Raw genomic sequence first — 18,908 nt, 5'->3', positions numbered from 1 at the left:
TCCAATCAGAAAGACTATTATTGCGTTAACGCATTCATTTAATAACAATAGAGCCACAATTTTTAAAGTGTTACTGCAAAGAGCCACATTGTACATATGGGCGCGCACAAATTAGGCGAGCATATGAGCTCACAAGATATGCCAGCTTTGCTCTGTATTTGTGCTCGGGTTGCCGTTTTGTTTTTGTTGTTTGTATTTTTGTGGGGTTGCCATTACATTCAACAAAAACTGTGTTAAAACATCCTGTGTTGAAAATTTTTTTGTTCTGCTCAGATTTTTTCCCTCCCATTTTGAAAGAGAACTTCGTAAGCAACACCGCTAAACGTTTTTTTCCCCTCCGTCTCATTTGCGTCAAAGTGCATGTGTGAGATGCACGTAGCTAGTACCTCGATGACGAATGTAATCTGTTGAATCGCCGCGTTTGGACAAGCCCTTTATCTGACGCGCAACAGCGTGCCCATATTTGGAAGTGGCGACGTAGTGGCCGATCAGGAAGTAAAAAGTGAGGCTTTAACTACTGATTTACAAAATGTTGTTACAAAATGATTGTAACAAAAGAAAGCCCAGTCTTTGCTCAATTTAAAAAAGGAAAATGAAGAAGAGACAAAATGTATATTTCAGTGTTAATGCAGTAAATGCAGTTTATTTATCAAGGCTTCTTCCATTGTCCTCATGCCGTGACTTGTAAATAAATCCACCAAAACAGCATTAAATCGCTTGTCAGCCCCTCTCCTATTGGAAACGTTTTCTAAAGTCACGACTGCGTCGCAATAAAGTAGAATATGTTTCAATCCGAAGGGATTTGCCATCGCCGGCGTCGTGGCAGACGGCCAAGTACGTGCAGAGCCGCACAGCAACACTCCATTCTGTGGTGCCGCACCTCACCACATACACATGAATGGGGTTGACAATGGTGCGCTGCAAGTTCAGAGCGAATAGAGCTTTAAGCCGCATAAAACTGGGCAAAGAGCCGCGAGACGCTGTCCTGATATAACACCGCCATAGTGGTGAATGCTGCAACTGTACTTAAAATACGTAGTTGCCGCAGAGGGACAACAATTGCATTGTGTTGAGCAATATCAATCGTTCTGGCTGGAGGAGGGCACACACTTTGCTGGAGGCCGCCTCTCAATTTTGACAGCAGGAAAAACCCTGCTTGTGTATGAAAGGTGCTATATCAATAAAGCTGCATTGCTTTTACATTGTCACAGCAAACATAAGGCCACCATTCATTACAATTTGGCTCAAAACATTTTGAAGAGTTCAAATAGTGTTATTGAACCTGATCTCTATTGTTGATGTTGGAGTATGGTAGTGTCCCTGACATCAGTTCAAACAGCACTACTCCATAGCCATATACATCAGACTGGAAAGTATACGGGTTGCTGTCTTGCATTCGGATCACCTCAGGAGCCTTGGAGCACATGGAACAGAAACAAAAGTGTGATGATATCTATAAATAATTTCTGTAATTAAATATTTCTGGAATGACATGAAAACAAAAGTACCATCCAAAGAATTGACCCACTGGGCTGTTCAACCTGCTGAGAGCCGCTCCACCATGACTTCACAGTTGCAAGGCCGAAATCCCCTATCTTAACAGTCCAACCTTCATGGAGGAAAATATCTGGAAAACAATCTCAGGAAATACTGCTGCTGACAAACAGTACGTTATTGACTGTACGAGAGTGACCGCAAAGTTATGTGGTCAATTACTCACTTTTAAACAGGGATGTTCAAAACATGAAAAAATGTTCCTGGTTGAGTACAAACTACTGCTGGACAAGAAAAGGATACTGTTTGATTTCAGGTCGCGATGAATAATGTTCTTTGCATGAAGATAACTGAAAGAGAAAATACATGCTTAATTTTACATGGAGAAGATATTCAGAACAAAACTAAGTTGTTGCACAATTGCAATTTTAGAAAGCCATAGGATTTGCAAAGGTCATATTAAAACTGATTTTGCCTGTGTTTACTTATCAGGCAATTGAAGTTATGCATTTATATACCAACACTTATATCGTCGCTGTCCTGTGAAAAACACGTATCTCCAATTTTGTAAACTTTTTTAATTTTCACAATGCGATGTCTGTAATGCAGAAACACCATTCATGTAAAAATAAGAAAAATGAAATAAATGGAGATAAGTGCTTTTCACATGACAACAACAATATCTACAATTAGATCGCTGTTGTGTGTGTGCATTAGGGGTGTAACGGTACGCTAAAATCACGGTTCTGTTTCTTGAAACTTCGGTATATTTTCGGTACAAAAAAAATGATTTTTTTTTAAAATATGTTTATTTTGAAAAGTTGACAAGGTTAAGATTTCAGTGTCTTAATAGTTATGAAAATTAAGAGATCTTTATTGTTAGTGTATTTTTTTTATTCTGGTGTAATTTCTTAGAATATCATCTGAATGGTTCGCTTTTATTTATTTTTTCCCCAAAAATGTACCATTTACTTGTCATCTTTTCAAACTAAACATAAAAAAAATAAAATAAAAAAAAAAAAAATCACATTTTTTTGTACCGAAAATATACCGAACCGAAGTTTCAAGAAACCGAACCATGATTTTAGCGTACCGTTACACCCCTAACATATATACATATACACACATATATATAAATATATATGCACATCCAATCCGTTTTTCTGGACTGTTCTTAAATTAGGACTACCAGGACCTTGAATCTATCTGAAATACAAGAGCAGTCATTTTTACGGATGGCACTTTGTTGCGCTCTGGCAATGACTTTGATTAAAAAGATTCTTACTTGCTGCTTGAGAGTATTATAAAGGTATTTTATTTATTAAAATTCTGTTGCGGGTATATTTTAATGTAAATTATGTCATATTAATGAAAGAAAAAGTTAGTGGAGCGCCGAGATTGTCCCGTGCGGCTCTCGCGCTGTTATAAAGTACAGCTGGTTTGTAGCCGAAGGAAAGGAAACGCTTGTGGCAAAAGGCAACCCGGAAGTCTTTTTTTCCCATTAGGGAATGATGTCAAGCACCACATAAGCTCATTATTTTATTGATTTCGACTGTCTGGCATGTTCTACTGCAACACATTAGACTGTAACAATCAATTTAGTTGCCAATTGATATTTTCATTTTTTTATATGAATTTTGGGATTACATATATTATTTTGTGCTGCAATATTGCTTTGTGAGTATATATTTATTTTTATTCTGCCTAAGTATTTGTTCCTTTTTGAGTTGATTTGGTACGGCGCATTTCCTGAGCAAAGAAGAAAAGAGAGAGAGAGAGAGAGAGGGGGGTGAATTAGAGCGAGGCTGTTCATGTGTGAATAAAGACGCATCAAAACACTGTCCTGCCGTGTCGGTTGTCTTTAGCACGGAAGACGGCAGAAGAAATACATAAACTCAAACCTATATTGCAACCTGCCATACCACAGCCTCCAAGATAAGGTAGAACAACTTTTAAGGGTTACACTACCAACAACGTACATCACGACTATCACCGGGGCAGGGGGACACTGTGTGTCAGCCAAGCAATTCAGCCTCAGGCCTTGTCTACACGTAGCCAGGGTTTTTTAACAACCGTATATGCCCCCCCCGCCTGCGTTGGAACACACATTAAAAAAACACATCCACATATAACCGCAGAAGTGTGTTTTCAAATGCATTTGGGAGAACTTCCGTCCTTTGACGTCACTTCTATGAAACCAAAAACACGGCACCAAACTCGTTCGGGAGAACCGACAAAAGGTCAGAATTACTTTTAAACCTTTCACGAGAAGCAGTGGTTGGTTGCGGACAAATAAGTAAGCAAAATGCACATCGAGAATGGCTATAACCAACGCAGCACCGGGAGAGTCCATGTTGACTAATGAAAACAAGTTGCGCAAGTGACGTCAAAGCATTGTTGGCATTGGTGACGGCGTAAATCTCCGGCTATACCCGTCCAGACGAAAACGCGGATCAGGAGATATCCGCAAATCTCCACTGCGGCCGGAGTTTTGCGTTTTCACTGAAAAAACTCTGGGGAAGTGTGGATGATAGGGCTAACCGCAGACTTATATCCGGCGTTTTCAAAAACCCCGGCTACGTGTAGACAGGGCTTCAGATGTAATGCCTCCTCTACTTAAGATTTTTTTTTTTTTTAAAATAGATCATGGTGACCAGTAGCGTTTATCAATGCAGCCGCTGGTTTCTATTGAAACCTTAATCACGCAATAAAAAATAAAAATTGACGATGTCAAAAGGAAATTGCATTGACACCGTTAATAATGTGTTTAACTGACACCGCTATCAGATGGTTGTCAGTTAACAAGGGACATTGTTGCACATTTTAGTGTAGAGTGAAAGCTACAGTATCAAACTTCAGTATCAAGTAGAGTATGGTAAAACCAAATGCGTAAAAGTCTTACTCCATCCCCTGTGCTGTTTGTCTGGCCACGTCAATCCTCCTCATAGTGTCAAATTTGGTTTCAGAGACATGAAGATGGCGGTACAGGCTGCTGCCTTCACACCACTGTGTGATTATGGCAAAATTGGGCTTAGTCATGTAGCCCATGAACAACAGGATGTTGACATGGCGGGTTTTCCTGAAGAGATGGAAAAATCACATTTCAGGTAAAGACATTAGACATTAACTCATTCTATCCCAATGACAATGTCATTTCACAATGGGTCTGAAAAAGTCTGGTACTGAATGAGTTTTAACCATTTTTCTGTTACAAAGACGTCGATAGCGTCATTGTTTACAAACATATATCTTAACCCATTAAGCCCGGCAGCGCATAACTGCTTTGAGTTGAGCCGGGAACACTGTTGCATCTTTCTACCTTTCAAACCGGGAGAGCAGATACGTCACTGTCCTTTTTTAATCCAATTCTCAGTCTCTTAGCCAACTTAATGCATCAGAATATACACGTGACGGTGTCGGGAGACCATGGAGAATGTCATGGAATTTTTTCGAGCCGTAGGTAGGCTAATGGCGGACGCCATCGATCGCCGGGAGCTCTGACTAAAGTAAGTAACCGCAGTGATATATAGACGACGTGCACGACCAGTGGAACCAGTCGAATGTGGTATGATATGGTTTGTATACAATTACAATATTGACGTCTTTGTAACAGAATAGAGGATGGTAATTACTAGTGTTGTTCCGATACCGATACCGGGTGATATCCTGATACCGTATTAAAACGCTCGTATCGGATCGGCCGGTACCAACAAATAAAACGCCGATGCCGGTTATCGATACTGGTATCATTATTTGAGAGCCGCACGTGGAAGGGAAATACGAGAAGCCTTATCCATAATTAGCGTTATTGGTCATGGTCTACTTATGTCTAGTTTGGTGAAAAATGTCGCTATAAGGACATACATCGCCACATTGGAGGCAGTCGCTTGGGGGGGCTTTGATGCTATCAAGAGCCTGCAATTACTTTGGGGGCATGTCGACTCAATCTTTGTCTCATCGCAAAGTATGTTGCTTTTGTTTGACACAGTACATCGATCACTAGTTTAATGGTGTAAAACGTCTTTCATGAAATGGTTTATGTCCAGATAAACTCGTCTATGACCCGTCGAAGCTTTTCGAGCTCGCCCTAGCTTGCTTACTGCTAACAAAGAGACGAATTTGTTTACAACACATCACTCAGCAAAATGTTCTATAATGTTCCATCAACTTATATGAAATTTGTATACCTATATAATTAACAGATTAATGTTGAACAGCAGTGCAAAGTAAATCTTGCATGAAAAGTAAAAAGAAAACAATAATTGATATCAAGTCATCAGATCATAACCTTGTATGTTGTGATGGTGTTACGTTGTCATGTTGAAGATTTGACAGCCATTGTGCGCGTCTGCTTTCAAACAACTTCGTTTTGCACTGACACGTTATCTTTACATCTTCGATTGAAACAGTAAATAATAATAAATGCTGCCTGTGTGAAAGCCACATGTCTAAGCTCTTTAATTCTTTTGGAATTATTGTTTCTGTCTGCTACAGGGGCTTAGATATTAATCAGTGTTGAATTTCTGGGAGAACTTCAGGTTTTCAAGGGTAATTCCAAAGGCGACCTTAGGTTTTGGGGAGCTGATGAGAAAGGCGCTTTAGGCCTTAATGGGTTAAACATATATCACTTTTTACTGGTTCCACTGGTTCAAAGTTCATAAGCACGTCGTCTGTATCACTGCCGTTGCTTATTTCAGAGCTCTCATGAGCCTCCATTATGCCCGAAAAAAAATTCTGCGACATCCTCCGACAGTCACGTGTACATTCTGATGCATTTCGTTGGCTATGAGGCTGAGAATTGGATTAAAAAAAAAAAAATAGAAAATGACGTAAACTCTTTCCCGACTTTAAGGGTAGAAAAACATAATAGCGCTCCCAGCTTTAGCGGTAGAAACGTGGTTATGCGCTCCTGGCCTTAATGGGTTGATTTGCAAAATATGTCAAGAGTACCCTCAGCCCCCCACCATTGTGTTTTTGTTTTAGGTTTATTTTAAATAAGGCTGAAAGATTTTAGGAAAACATTTGCGATTTTTTTCCTAACAGATATTGTAATTGCAATAAAATCCAAGATTTTCTTCAAATCAAGTTTCAGTGCAATATTTACTATGTACAGTAACATTTACAAACAATGCACAGACACTCAAGTTATGTGAGGGAGGGAGTCCTTCAATGTTTTTCAAATGGTTGATTGAATAAAGCAAAGCCTATTGTTTGCAGTCATATGTACAAATTTGAAATTCTGTGTAAAAGTGTATGTGGATTTGTTTATATTAAACCAAAAATGTTACATTTTGTAAGAAAAAGAAGTTAAAAATTATACTAATGCAAATGTTCTTACAGTATGTTCTTTACACACTGTAAATGAAAGATTATATATGAAACGTATTGCTACTTTCAACGGAGACCAAGCGCTGAGCGATATGGCCTGAAATTCATAATAGGGTCTAAATTGATTTCCTTTACCGTAATGGTGAGTGTAAAAGTGCCAAAATCATAATGGAAGTATTTCTGAATGAGTCGTTTACATGTGAAAGGTAAATATTTCATGGTAAAAGGGTCAGAAAGTATATTTATTCTTCTTGCTGCTTCTTTTCATTCAAATTTTGCATTTGCATGTAAACATATCTGCTTTTTCTTTTATGTAATGAAATCAATTTAACAAATAAAAACATTGACCCACAGCTGCCAACCTACAGAAATCCACTTCACTCCTGAACAATATTTCAGAATGTTCATAGTACATATATTTTGTTTTAATTTTTTGCTTTCACTTGTCATATTATTGCTATTGTTGTTGTATGTAAAATGCTTTGTTGCAGTTGTAGCTGTTGTGAAATGTGCTATATATCGTAAATAAAATTGTATTGTATTGTATATGCTATTTCAGTTTTCCTTTTTTCATAAATTTGCAAAAATCTCAACATTTTCTTTTTTTCTGTCAAGATGGGATGCTGAGTGTACATTAATGAAGATTAAAATGAACTTTTTTGATTTTGGCAAATGGCTGCAATGACACAATAAGCGAAACATTTCAAGGGGTATGAATACTTTCCGTACCCACTGTATGTACGTACATATATATACATACACTGTATATACATATGATCCCTGAATATACAAAACCTTGTACCTCCAAAATGATCACTTTTCAGGAGACCGCAAAAATGTAAAGTTTGGGTGAAACGTATGATGTACACCTAAGCACTTATTCTTCTCCATCTTCTCTCTTCTGTTGTTGCATGCTTAAAGGAACAGTGTGTAGAATGTTTTGATTTTTCAATGTTCATTTTAAAAACCCACTATTAATTTCAATATTATGCAAAAGGATATTTTTTATCATATCAACGTACATTTTTTATATAATCGTAGGCCTCTCCTCACCTTACAGGAAGGCGCCATCTTTCCGCTACGGATACCCGAAGGAGACAATCACCTGATCACAAATTTGCTGGATCAATGACTACACCATGTGCAATAAATGCAATGCAATTACTTCGTCACTTGTTAGAAGTTGTTTGTGATGACATTGTGATTGTGCCTCTGTCGAAGAAATTGGCGGGCTTGTGAAGTGTGGTCTCTTTGAGGTACCATAGTGTGCGTGAATTTAGGTCGTTGCCCTCTATTAGTTCACCACTAGTTGACACAAAATTCGAATCACTGTCCCTTTAAGTACTCCTAATCCAACTTTAGTGATAACAATAATTGCATATAAGTCTATATTATTTGCCGCCACCGAGGCGAGGATTAGTTACTTAGACAGGACATGATCTGCTCTGCGCAGCTCGTAGTTACTGATGCGGAGCAAGTTATCTTATCGCCTGGTGTTCGCGAGAAGCCTGGAAAGCAGCGAAAGGGATGACGGATAATTGCGTGAAGTGGACGCAATGCTTTTTAACTAGCTCGGATCTGATTGGTTAGTGTGTCCTGTCATAAGAGTGCTTTAAAAAAATGCAGGTTTGACAATCACAAAATCTTGCTGTTGGAGATCACAATTTTGATCCTTTTGATCCCAAAATGATAAATTGTTCAGCCCGAGTTCTAAACTTAGGTAAGTCAAAATAATAAAAACGCAGTACATCATATGTTGCCTGAACCACGAGTTTATAATTACACATGAAAAAACAACTTACCGTAATACCTGCATTTCATTTTTAAAGGCCTGCAACTGTTCAGGCGTTGGCTCTGTCACTTTCAGGATCTTGATTGCTACATCCCCATGCCACTTGCCCTTGAAAACAGTTCCAAAGGAGCCAGCTCCTATTCTCTTCTGGATAGTGACTTCCCTGGAGTGGACCTCCCAGTAGTAACTCGAGTCCCTGTAGCCCCCTCGATGCTAAAATCCATCCAATTTGCCAAATAAATAAATAAATACACTTGTGTCTACAGGAAAAAAACAAACACTGACAAAGAATACTGCAAAACATTACGTACTACTTTCTTTTTGTCATCTGACGATGAGGGCTTTCGTTCTTTGTGCTCTGAAGGAGACTTGGGCGGTCGTCTCCCTGGAGAGCCTAAAGAGGGAGGGCTGGTGGATGGCTTTGGTGATGGCTCAGGACCTGCAGATATAAAAGGCAGGGCACTAAGTGTTGGAGTCTAATACATGCAAAATAAACGGCAAACCTAAAATTACTAATAAAAAAAAAACCTGAAGCATACCTATTGTGTTGTTAAATTTCACTGCTTCCTAAAAAGGTTGAGGGGAGAAAAAAACAATCAGACTTCATTAAATGATGACAAGGAATTTTAGCGACATATTTTTGACTTTTTCGTTGTGGTCATATTTACTGGAGTGTAATGTCGCCATCACAACTGACAAGTTAAGCCCCTCTTGCTTTTAATTATCAGTGTGACATTGTCATTTCTGCACATGCGCCATGGCACTATGTTATATTGTTTTGTTAAAAAGATGTTAAACATTGTCTACTTTTCATTGGGCAGTAGATATTTGCAATTGTTTATCAGTGTTGCATTGACATTTTTTTAATTTTATCATTTTGTTTACAAGCCACACTTTGCACTTTCCATTATTTATAATTGTTTACAAGAGACATTACCTCCACAAAGACATTACAACCATGTGATATCAAGTTATACAAGCTATTATGAATGTTTATACTTGAATGCTCACAAGGGATTGTCATACTTTTATATTTTATTGAAAGTAAAGTGTGCCAGTTGGTCAATAAATCAATGCAAAGCGATTACCAGTAATTTGCATTTCCTGCAGTTATCTCTTCTCAATTCACATTCTTGTCGGTTGTGATCGTATGAAACGTCATCAGTAGCAAGGAGTTTACAAGTACACAGCTGTTCCAATTATTAAGAGACTAGCATTCTTAAGGCCCTGATACACCAAAATGACGTTCACCAACAGTGACAGACGCTTACCCCCGTGGCGTCCGGCCGGCTGTCGGCACGTCACGCTGGCAAAACACACCGCAAACGACAGACAGCGACGCTGACCATTAAAGTACCTTCTGCGCATGCATAAGATGTAGTAATACACTTCCATACCATCGGCGGCGGTAGTCACCATTTCTCATGGTTAGAAAACTCCAACCGGAAAGATGTTGGCCGGGGGCTGATTATAACAACGTAAACAATGTATTCGGCTATATTCTTCGCTCACAATGAACTCCCACACGAAGTAAACCATCACGTTCTTGACACGGTATTGTGAAATACTTACATTGTCAACCCTCGCTCGCTTGTGCTTGTAAGGAGATTAAGGCAGCGGAGGCGTGCTCACCGTTTTTCCGCCTATGTTACTTCACGTTGGTGCTCCGCGCGCTGATTTGCTAGCTAACAGCCAATCAGAGTGACCAAATGTCACGACTGGCGACGCTGATTCAACATACGTAAACGCCCCCAAGACGCTTACAGACGGGTTACGACACTACGACGGTGGCCACTACACCAATCAGACGGCGCTTAAAGACGCAAGGACGCTTCACGACCTCCGACATCGGTTTGGTGTATCGGGGCCTATAGGAAGTACGTTGAGTATCTTAGGAAGAACGCACTCGCTCAATTCAGACAACCACACTCTGATCTTGAGTGCCAGTAGTGCTTCAATGTAATGTGTGCCATCCAGTGGTGAATAGTAATATTTCAACTCAGAACTAAAGTGGGAGAGAAAAGCATATTAATAATATTAAAAAAAATCAAGGGGCCAGTCCGAGTGTGGGTGAGTTGCCTATCACTGGACTAGAGAGAGTACATTTGCATCGTTTCAAAATTACACAACAAAAGAAAAACCATGCATAGAGAAGCTGACACTTGCCTCTATCATGCTGGCAACAGCAGGGCTCACTGTGCTGACCATATGAACATTGGGTGTCGAGGTGGAGCGATGCCTTTGTAGAGACTGGCCATCTCCACTGGGGATGGGGAAACGAAAGGCTGAAGTTGGGGAAAGGAGGTCCAGCCTGAGAGAGGGTACACAATGACAGTGAAAATATGTTTCAATAAGATGAACCTTTTTTAACATGCTTAGAAATAGTTTTGTCTGCAAGCTTACCCAGCAGGCTCTGGAGTTAAGGCTATGTTACTCTGTGATGGGGAATTTTCTGGCAATAGTATCTGAGGATAGTCATCCGTGCAGGGACTGGGATCACACCCAGCCAAACACCAGTACAAAAGGATGAGACAAAAGACAATAACATTAAGTGCGTATGCGGCACCTTGAGCCACGACAAATAAAAACGTATCCGTGCAAAGATGTCAAGCTGTCAAATATTAAGAAGATGAATTCGGCTGTTTACTTCGAACCAAAAGAGGGATGAAAAGATGTTTAATAATGAGATGCCACCGAGTGGTAAGGCAAACTGGTGCTTATTATTACTTCATACGTAGGCATTATCTTACTTTTTCTACCAGTGGCGTGTGTGATGTTACTAAATGGAGAATGGGTAAGATTTAATTTTATACATGTGTAGAAATCCATACACTTTGCATGCCGCCATGATAGCTCATTCAGAGACCAGGATCATGTGGTTCTGTCAGCGGCAGCCAATAGCGATCAGAGTTGCCTGTCAAGGACAGCAGGCCAAGTAGGAGCAAGTATGTCTGCGCACTCAGCTATGGAGGTGTCTCGGACCAAAAGGTCCCGCGAGCTATTATAAGCTTGCTTTAATACAACCAGTGTAACCAAAACGGATGTCAATTTTCCTGATAAGCCATATTTATTTTTCCTTCTGACTCGGATAGTTACTTTAACTGTGATTCAACTCACCGCTGTTTGCTTACTGTGTCCATGTCCACGCAAACAGTAGGTACCTTGCTACTGCAGTGCTGGTGAAATTTGTATCCACATGTCTGACATCTGAAGCCATTAAATAAAAACTTGTGGCAAAAATCACAGTAAGCCAGCTTGAAAAAAGTTTTCCGTACCTGTGCAGATTAAAATGCGATTATCATTTGTGCACCAAATGAACATTTAAGTGGGGGAAAAAGGTCATAAAACATGAATAAAGAAAGCAGGTTTGCCTGCTACTTACAAAGTTGTGCATGGTAAGGGGAATATCATCCAGGACCTCCACCAATAGCTCCTCTCCAACCAAAGGAGTAATGTCCGTGTCCCAGTCTGCAAGTCTCTTACGGCTAGAAGAGTAATTAAAACAACAACAACAATAAAAACAATTATGAACCCCAAATTATTATTATTATGCTTGTTTGGGGAAAAAACACATGTTGAGTCAAGAAAGGCTTCTAATGAACACATACCAGTACATAAAAGTGGCATTCCGTTAGAACCTTCAAGATGATCTTCTTAGACCGTTAAAAAACAAACACCTGCCATTGATTCCAAATTGCACCAGTCGATGTCAGGTTTGACCCAAGAAACCTGAACTCTAAATGACTCTTCTACTGTGAACTCACGAATTAGTAAAGGAGGTGGTAAGTGGAAATTTGATTCAACAAAACAAAAGCATGGCAGTCATCTTATATGATCAATGAATCAAATAGGGGCGTCCGTAAACATCTCAAAATTTTGGAAGGCGCAGGAAATGTGTTAAAAGCAAAAACAACAACATGTAACTGTGTTTTTATTACACATATAGTACTGTACTGTGCGAGAGCCAAAGACGTTTTATGCCCACTTGCCCCAAGTCATAAAATCTATTGGCATAGTTTTAGTTAGGCAATCCTGAGTGATCTGATCAAAAGTGAACAGTAATATAGGATATAGCACAGAGTGAAGAGGTGGTCCGGGCTGCATGTGTCAACATTCTTGGGTCTTGGGCCACACTCAGGGACTGCTGACTTAACTACAATCTGCCATGTATGCCAAAGCGTGTACTCATTCTTGCAGTCAATATTCTTATATTTGTCTATCAATGTGTTTTATGCCTGACAGTTCAAATTCACTCATATCATTGAAACAACTGACAGTGACTTTGTACTGTTTTTACAAATCAGTACGATCAATAAAAACAGACATGCTTACAAGCAAAGATTCCTTACTTCGGGTAGCACACAAACATCATCAAATTCAAAGCATGCCGCAAACTGTGCTGGATAATGGGGTCTCCATCCAAATGTTTCGCAATTTTTTTAGGGAATTTAGTGAAAATGCGCAAAATGAACATGCGACTTATGCTCGTTTCCATTTGTTATTATATTGAGAGGAGAAGAGGTGACTGCGCCATGAGGTGACGTCAAATGACAATGTCTCTATTTCTGCCACAAGACACTCGACTGACTCAATGAAAGTGATCAGAGACAGATCGCTGATCGAGCTTTCATGGTTTGGAAGAACACTGGTCACAACTGTGTCAGCATTCGCCGCATACTGAGCCATCATGAAAAGGAGACTGCAAAGAAGATTGATTATGTCTGTATGGGAACGCGCGTGCGTAAAAGGCTTCTGGGAAGTCTTTATTTGGTTGTTCACTTTCATTACTTAGAGAAATATTTCAATTTCGTCATCCCCCCCCCCAAACATACAGTACCTTACTTTTATTGTCCGCTGCCATTTTTTGTGACTACAATATGCATGTCTGACATAATATCTGGTCAAACCGTGCTATCCGGTGCCATCATCGTTTATTCACAACACATGCATCCATAGGAAAAATTGGTATTTTCTTTTTAGCCATAGGCCTATACCAAAAAGGTCCAAGTAGAGGTGGGCAATATATATAGTTATCGATTTCATCGTCAATCTTTTAACATTATCGAGTATTAATAGTGCCTCGAAAAGCGAGTCAGCCGACGGCCGCAAAGTATGAGGAAATGGTGAAAAATCTGTGTGCATTGACGGCAGAGGAGGAGGAGTGACTCTGGCCGCACTGCAGCGGAGCCGTTTCATCCTCATTTCATGGAGGAGTGTCGAGCGGGGATTTAGAGCGAGGCGAGAGTCCACGTCGTCCGTAGTCTGTAAATGGTTTGGGGTTGACAAGACTAACGTCGGTGGCAATAACATTGTTGGATGTGCCAAGATGGTCACCGTGAAGAGCAATTCTGTTGCACCACGAGCCATATGGATTACGAGGAAAACTTTGCGACCGCGCAAGCACGCTAAACAAAAGCACACACACACTCAGAAAACAGTCGACGAGTTGAACCAACAAATATAAACGCATGCACGCACTCACACACACTCGGTACTTTAGCGAGCAAGTCAAACGTGACATCCTCCCGAGACATGTTGCACAAACTACGACGGTTTATTAGTGTGACGCCAGCATACACCCAAACATGAAGAAAGTCAAAAGTCTACATATCACAGCGACGAATGAATGGGAAAATGCACTTTTTGGAAAATTGCAGTTTTGTTATTCAACTTTATTCTGAATACATTGGCCAATGTATGAGAATGGGTGTTGTCATGACGACGTCTTCTTTTTCTCTCACATGTGACGTGTGACACTTTGTCACACGTCACATATCATATAATTTTTTTTCTCACTCTGATTGCTGTAGTTAACACCTTTTTCTCATTCTGATTGCTCTAGTAGTTGGCAGTGGCACACCAGAACTTACTGCAGCCTTAAAATGTCATATCATTAAGGAATAACAGCAGAGACATTTAAATGACATAAATATTCCCAAAAATCAATGTAAGTCTATACATAATTTTTGTTTTTTTATTGTTAAATATTGTCGTAAAATATCATTATGTTTTGCAGAAGCTGTATTTAGCAATTTAAAAGAGATGTTGTTCACAAACGCTGTCTATCCACAATTGGTCTGTGAATCAAGTGCAGATTTAAAATATTTTTTGTAGAATACCTTCAAATTATCATTACAGTTTTTTGAAAAAATAGAGATTTTTTTTTTTTTCCCATATCACCCACCCCTAGGTCCAAGTGTAAAACCCTTTTTTTGTGGCAAAATGTTTTGTTTTTTTTTTTTTGTTTTTTTTGGTGCGAATTTGTAGCATTGCCATTCAGGTTTATTTTCGCAATTCTTAAAAATTCAAATAAAAATAGGTGGACGAAAACTAGGGCTGCAGCTATTGAATATTCTGGTATTCAAATATCATACTGAAATTTCGAATCGACTAATCTGGTTTTCGAATTAAAAAAAAAAAAGAAAAAAGATTTGCTTGGTTATTGACCCATTAACTCATTCACTGCCAGACATTTTCGGACCTTCTTTTACCCTAACGTTTGAAACAAACGTTATGCCTGACCGACCGAACATAGAGTGGAGACGAGACTCAGATTGGAAGAATGGTAAACTATAAGCTACGGATATTAAACCAAGCCTTATTTTATGAAATTTGATGTTGTGCCATGCTGTAAATTACACATGATGCGATAACTTACTTGCTACATCTACTAGCACTGAGAGCCCGTCATAGTGGGTTGGTGTACCACACTGTCAAATTAGCATTATTTCGTGTCACATTGTGAGAAGTACTAGTAGAAACAACTAAAGTATATTTAATAAATCATAAAATGTGAGTGAATTTATACTTGTTTGGCAGTTTTCCAAGAGGATGTGGCATGTTCATTAATCAACAGTCATGCCAGCTCATGGTGTAGTCGCTTGAGCGTTCGCTCCGATCGTGCTGCTGCGTTTTTCCCCTTTGTGTCACGGGTTCAAATACCGCTCTCTATACTGCATACTTAGTCAATTCCTTTGTTTTTGTTGTATAATGAAGACATTTGGGTTTTAGATCAAAAGAAAAGGTTAGAATTCCAGCTTCTATTTCAGGGTATTTATTGCCTAGATTTGTTAAACAACTCAGGACAAAGCACCTTTTGATTGAAGTATTGAACTGAACAACTGATTGATGGGTGTTTTTAGTTGTTCAGATGTTGCCTTTTAGAGTGATCACCTAAAAATTAGATAGTGCTTGTTTTTAGCTTTGGGTTTCACTTGTGAAAACTGCCTCTGCTCTTAAGCACACAAAGATTGGAGAGCTGTTTATTAGGGGTGTCAAGATATCCAAAAGTCACGATACGATATCATGCTATTAAACTCACGATAATGACAATTATGACAATATTGTGGGGAGGTTGGCAATGTATAAAAAGCTTGCAATATTGAAAAATTTTTTTTTTAAAAAGGTCATAAAAAAAAAAAAAAACTATTATATTCTGTTTTTGTACATAACATCATTCACAAAGAAATCAATTAATCAAATTACTCTGCACTAATAAACTAACCACTAGAGGGTGTCGGAACTGCACAAATGGAAAACAATTCGGGCTTTGAAACAGATTTGCTGCTATTAATATCGCAACATGAAGACGATGACTATATATTGTGGCAATTCTAATATCGCGATATCACGATATTGCCGATATTGTGACATCCCTACTGTCTATGGATGGATGGATGAACTTTTGTCTCAAATATATTTTTGATCTGAAGTCCAATTGTGTTCCGTATGTAACAAAAACAAAGGAACTGACATTACTGTTACAATACTTTGGGAGGCGACTGTATTTCAAACCAACACATTTTGTATCCCACCTTGCTGATGATAGTAAAACTTTGGCAGGACGTAATGCAAGCTTACCCTTCTAGAAGGCGGAATACAGCACAGCAGTCTTGGCTTAAGCCTCTCACTTTAAGTGCTTTATCTAGACTCTCATACACCGTCTGTCCTTGGCGAACATTCACCTGTGAAAAGGAGATGATTCTTCACAAACATTGACAATGTCACATTCAATGGACATTTATTTTAAACATGTATTTGAATGTTTTATGTGAAAATGAGTCTTATATTTAAAGTGTCTTGATATAGCTTTTATAAATTGAGGCCATATCAAATATACCAATTGATTCATCCAAGCATTTTCTATACCACCTGTCCTCATTACACACACACAGACAGACAATTCACACTCACATTCGCAACTAATGGTAATTGGCAGACTCCAATTAATACAATATACATGTTTTTGGAACGTGGAAGTAGCTAGAGTATAGTACCCAGTACCCGGAGAAAACCCAGCCAAGTGTGGGGAGAACATGAAACTCCACACAGGAGGGCATTTGTGCAGCTTCAAGCCCACAGCTACGTGCTAACCACAATATCATAAAGATACTAATATAATGCATTACATTTCAAAATATGACAAGGTGAGATAGATCTGATTTGAATTATAAGTCAGAAGAGGATGATGAAAAGCTCCATCTGCCAGACCAAATGGTCATTTTCACACTAACTGACAAAGTGACAAATATGTCAAACTTTGTGCAACTGATTGCACTTAAAACCAGCAATACCAGCCAGTTCTTTCGCACATAATCATCACCCATTAATCTAGTTGCAGCATAATTAAATTTTAATAGATGCACAAAAACTGATAGTTTATGATTAAAAATAGCATCGAGCCACTTGTCTCACCACAGTCCTCTGCTTGTTGGGGAGGTAGACTCGGATGGTGCCCCCACCCCGGGGGACATCCTCCGGACTCGTTTCTCCTGAGGAGGAGTACGAGGAGGTGGAGGACATTATGATAGGAAGCAGGAGGGGGATGCTATAATTGACACCAGAGTCTCAGGAGACAGTCATGGGCCGTTGGATCCAAAAGAGCAAACTGTTTACTTGGAACCTGCAACAAAATTAACGGGTTTAATTGGGGGGATACGCATTAAGTATACATGTTAAACATGGCAAGGAAGCAACATGAATTGTTGAACATGAGCATTTCAGAAAAGCACAAGAATGCCAAATTCATATTACCAACAATGTAAACAGGAGGGAGGGGGAGTAGTGTACCAACGCTTGCCTTCTCCAATGGGCTGAACTTTGAATGGTGGGAATAACAGCAAATATGCATTTAACACAAGGAGGATGATTCAACGTATCAATCAGCTGAATGGACCGACGATGGTGCAGTCTTTTGACAGATGGCATGAAGCGCTACATGGTCAAACAGTAATTTGGCAAGACATAAGAACGCCACAGCTATTACACACTATTAATGCTCCTAATTAAAATGGAAGACCCCACAACACACATTATAGCCACCGTGTGTGAAGCAAAGTGAGTGATTAACGCTATTACTCGCGGAAAGCCCAAGCTGCAAACTTAGAAGTCACAGATGAGTGCTGCTAATGCTATGTAACGTTAGCCACTTAGCTTAGCGTGGGATTTGTCTACTGGAGTGTATGTGACATTTGGAGTTGTGGGAAGCCATGTTTCACCTCACTGGGCCACTTAAGCGACTTTGAACCGCCTTGCCATATAGTTCAGCAGGTAATGGCAACCAACAGCATACTGACGATGTCATTCGAATATATCCAAGTGTTAACTCAACTCGAAAAAGCAGTTGTTCCCAAGTTAAGATGCGTCCGTAGCGGAAGAGATTATAGAGCTACAAAATGGCTAGCGTAGTTTTGAGCTATTCCTAGCCAGCCCAGTTGAAAGCGTTTGCGAACTTCGAGGGTTTTACAACTGCGTCGGTTCCTGAGCTGTTGCTGGTCCTTTCTCCGCTTCGTCAGCGGTAACTTGTTACATCGCTACCCAAAGCATAGCACGACTTAGTTGTAATGTGTTGCGTCTATTTTCAGAGCTAACAGATCGTTCTAACATCGCCAAAGATATTTAATCAAGTCTCGATATAAATTAAAACTCATACCTGTGGCAGCCATCTTGGACTCGCTCAATCTAAAGTGGAATCTTCTGTCAAGAACCTCAGGGAAAGCGGAAAACCTCGGAAATGCTCTTTTTTCATTGGCCACTTCCTGTAGCTGCGTCCTTTCATTGGACACAGCAGAGATGGGCGTTGACTAATCTCTCTGTCATGTAAATGAACTTGACTGTACAGTATGTGTCTCGCTGCAATCTGACCGTTTTCAAAACTACAGCGAACCAAACTGCGACACTGGCACGGTGTCACCAGGGGAAATATGTAAAAACCTCCATACAATGCATACTGCATGTTTTGCATCTACTATGTCACTTTGGGATGCTCCTGCTGTATACTGCCGAGTGGCATTTT

The 18,908-nt window shown here is 39.6% G+C and overlaps 1 protein-coding gene across 2 annotated transcripts in view; it reads right to left on the bottom strand.

The window, feature by feature from the left end:
* The window catches only part of araf (A-Raf proto-oncogene, serine/threonine kinase), a 21,466-nt gene extending 2,843 nt beyond the window's left edge, over window positions 1-18,623 (bottom strand). The window contains exons 1-14 of one of the 2 annotated variants that reach the window (XM_086031301.1): window positions 18,546-18,623; window positions 17,309-17,516; window positions 16,475-16,578; window positions 11,997-12,099; window positions 11,732-11,889; window positions 11,018-11,104; window positions 10,777-10,925; window positions 9,154-9,177; window positions 8,926-9,053; window positions 8,625-8,827; window positions 4,397-4,573; window positions 1,798-1,844; window positions 1,509-1,627; window positions 1,283-1,414 (exon numbers count right to left, since the gene is read on the bottom strand). In XM_086031301.1, coding sequence (XP_085887427.1) covers window positions 1,283-1,414; window positions 1,509-1,627; window positions 1,798-1,844; window positions 4,397-4,573; window positions 8,625-8,827; window positions 8,926-9,053; window positions 9,154-9,177; window positions 10,777-10,925; window positions 11,018-11,104; window positions 11,732-11,889; window positions 11,997-12,099; window positions 16,475-16,578; window positions 17,309-17,416 — 1,539 coding nt within the window. In that variant the 5' untranslated portion in view covers window positions 17,417-17,516; window positions 18,546-18,623. Of the gene's footprint in view, window positions 1-1,282; window positions 1,415-1,508; window positions 1,628-1,797; window positions 1,845-4,396; window positions 4,574-8,624; window positions 8,828-8,925; window positions 9,054-9,153; window positions 9,178-10,776; window positions 10,926-11,017; window positions 11,105-11,731; window positions 11,890-11,996; window positions 12,100-16,474; window positions 16,579-17,308; window positions 17,517-17,647; window positions 17,740-18,545 lie in introns of those variants that run through there. The other variant, XM_086031302.1, reaches the window with a different exon arrangement.
* Between the last annotated feature and the right edge of the window lie 285 nt (window positions 18,624-18,908).

The sequence above is a fragment of the Filicampus tigris genome, chromosome 5 (genome assembly GCF_054856515.1).
Source record: "Filicampus tigris isolate MCC_2025a chromosome 5, RoL_Ftig_1.0, whole genome shotgun sequence".
Lineage (NCBI taxonomy): Eukaryota > Metazoa > Chordata > Actinopteri > Syngnathiformes > Syngnathidae > Filicampus > Filicampus tigris.
The sequence above is the reverse complement of the archived record's forward strand: the minus strand, read 5'-3'. Positions and strand labels throughout refer to the sequence as shown.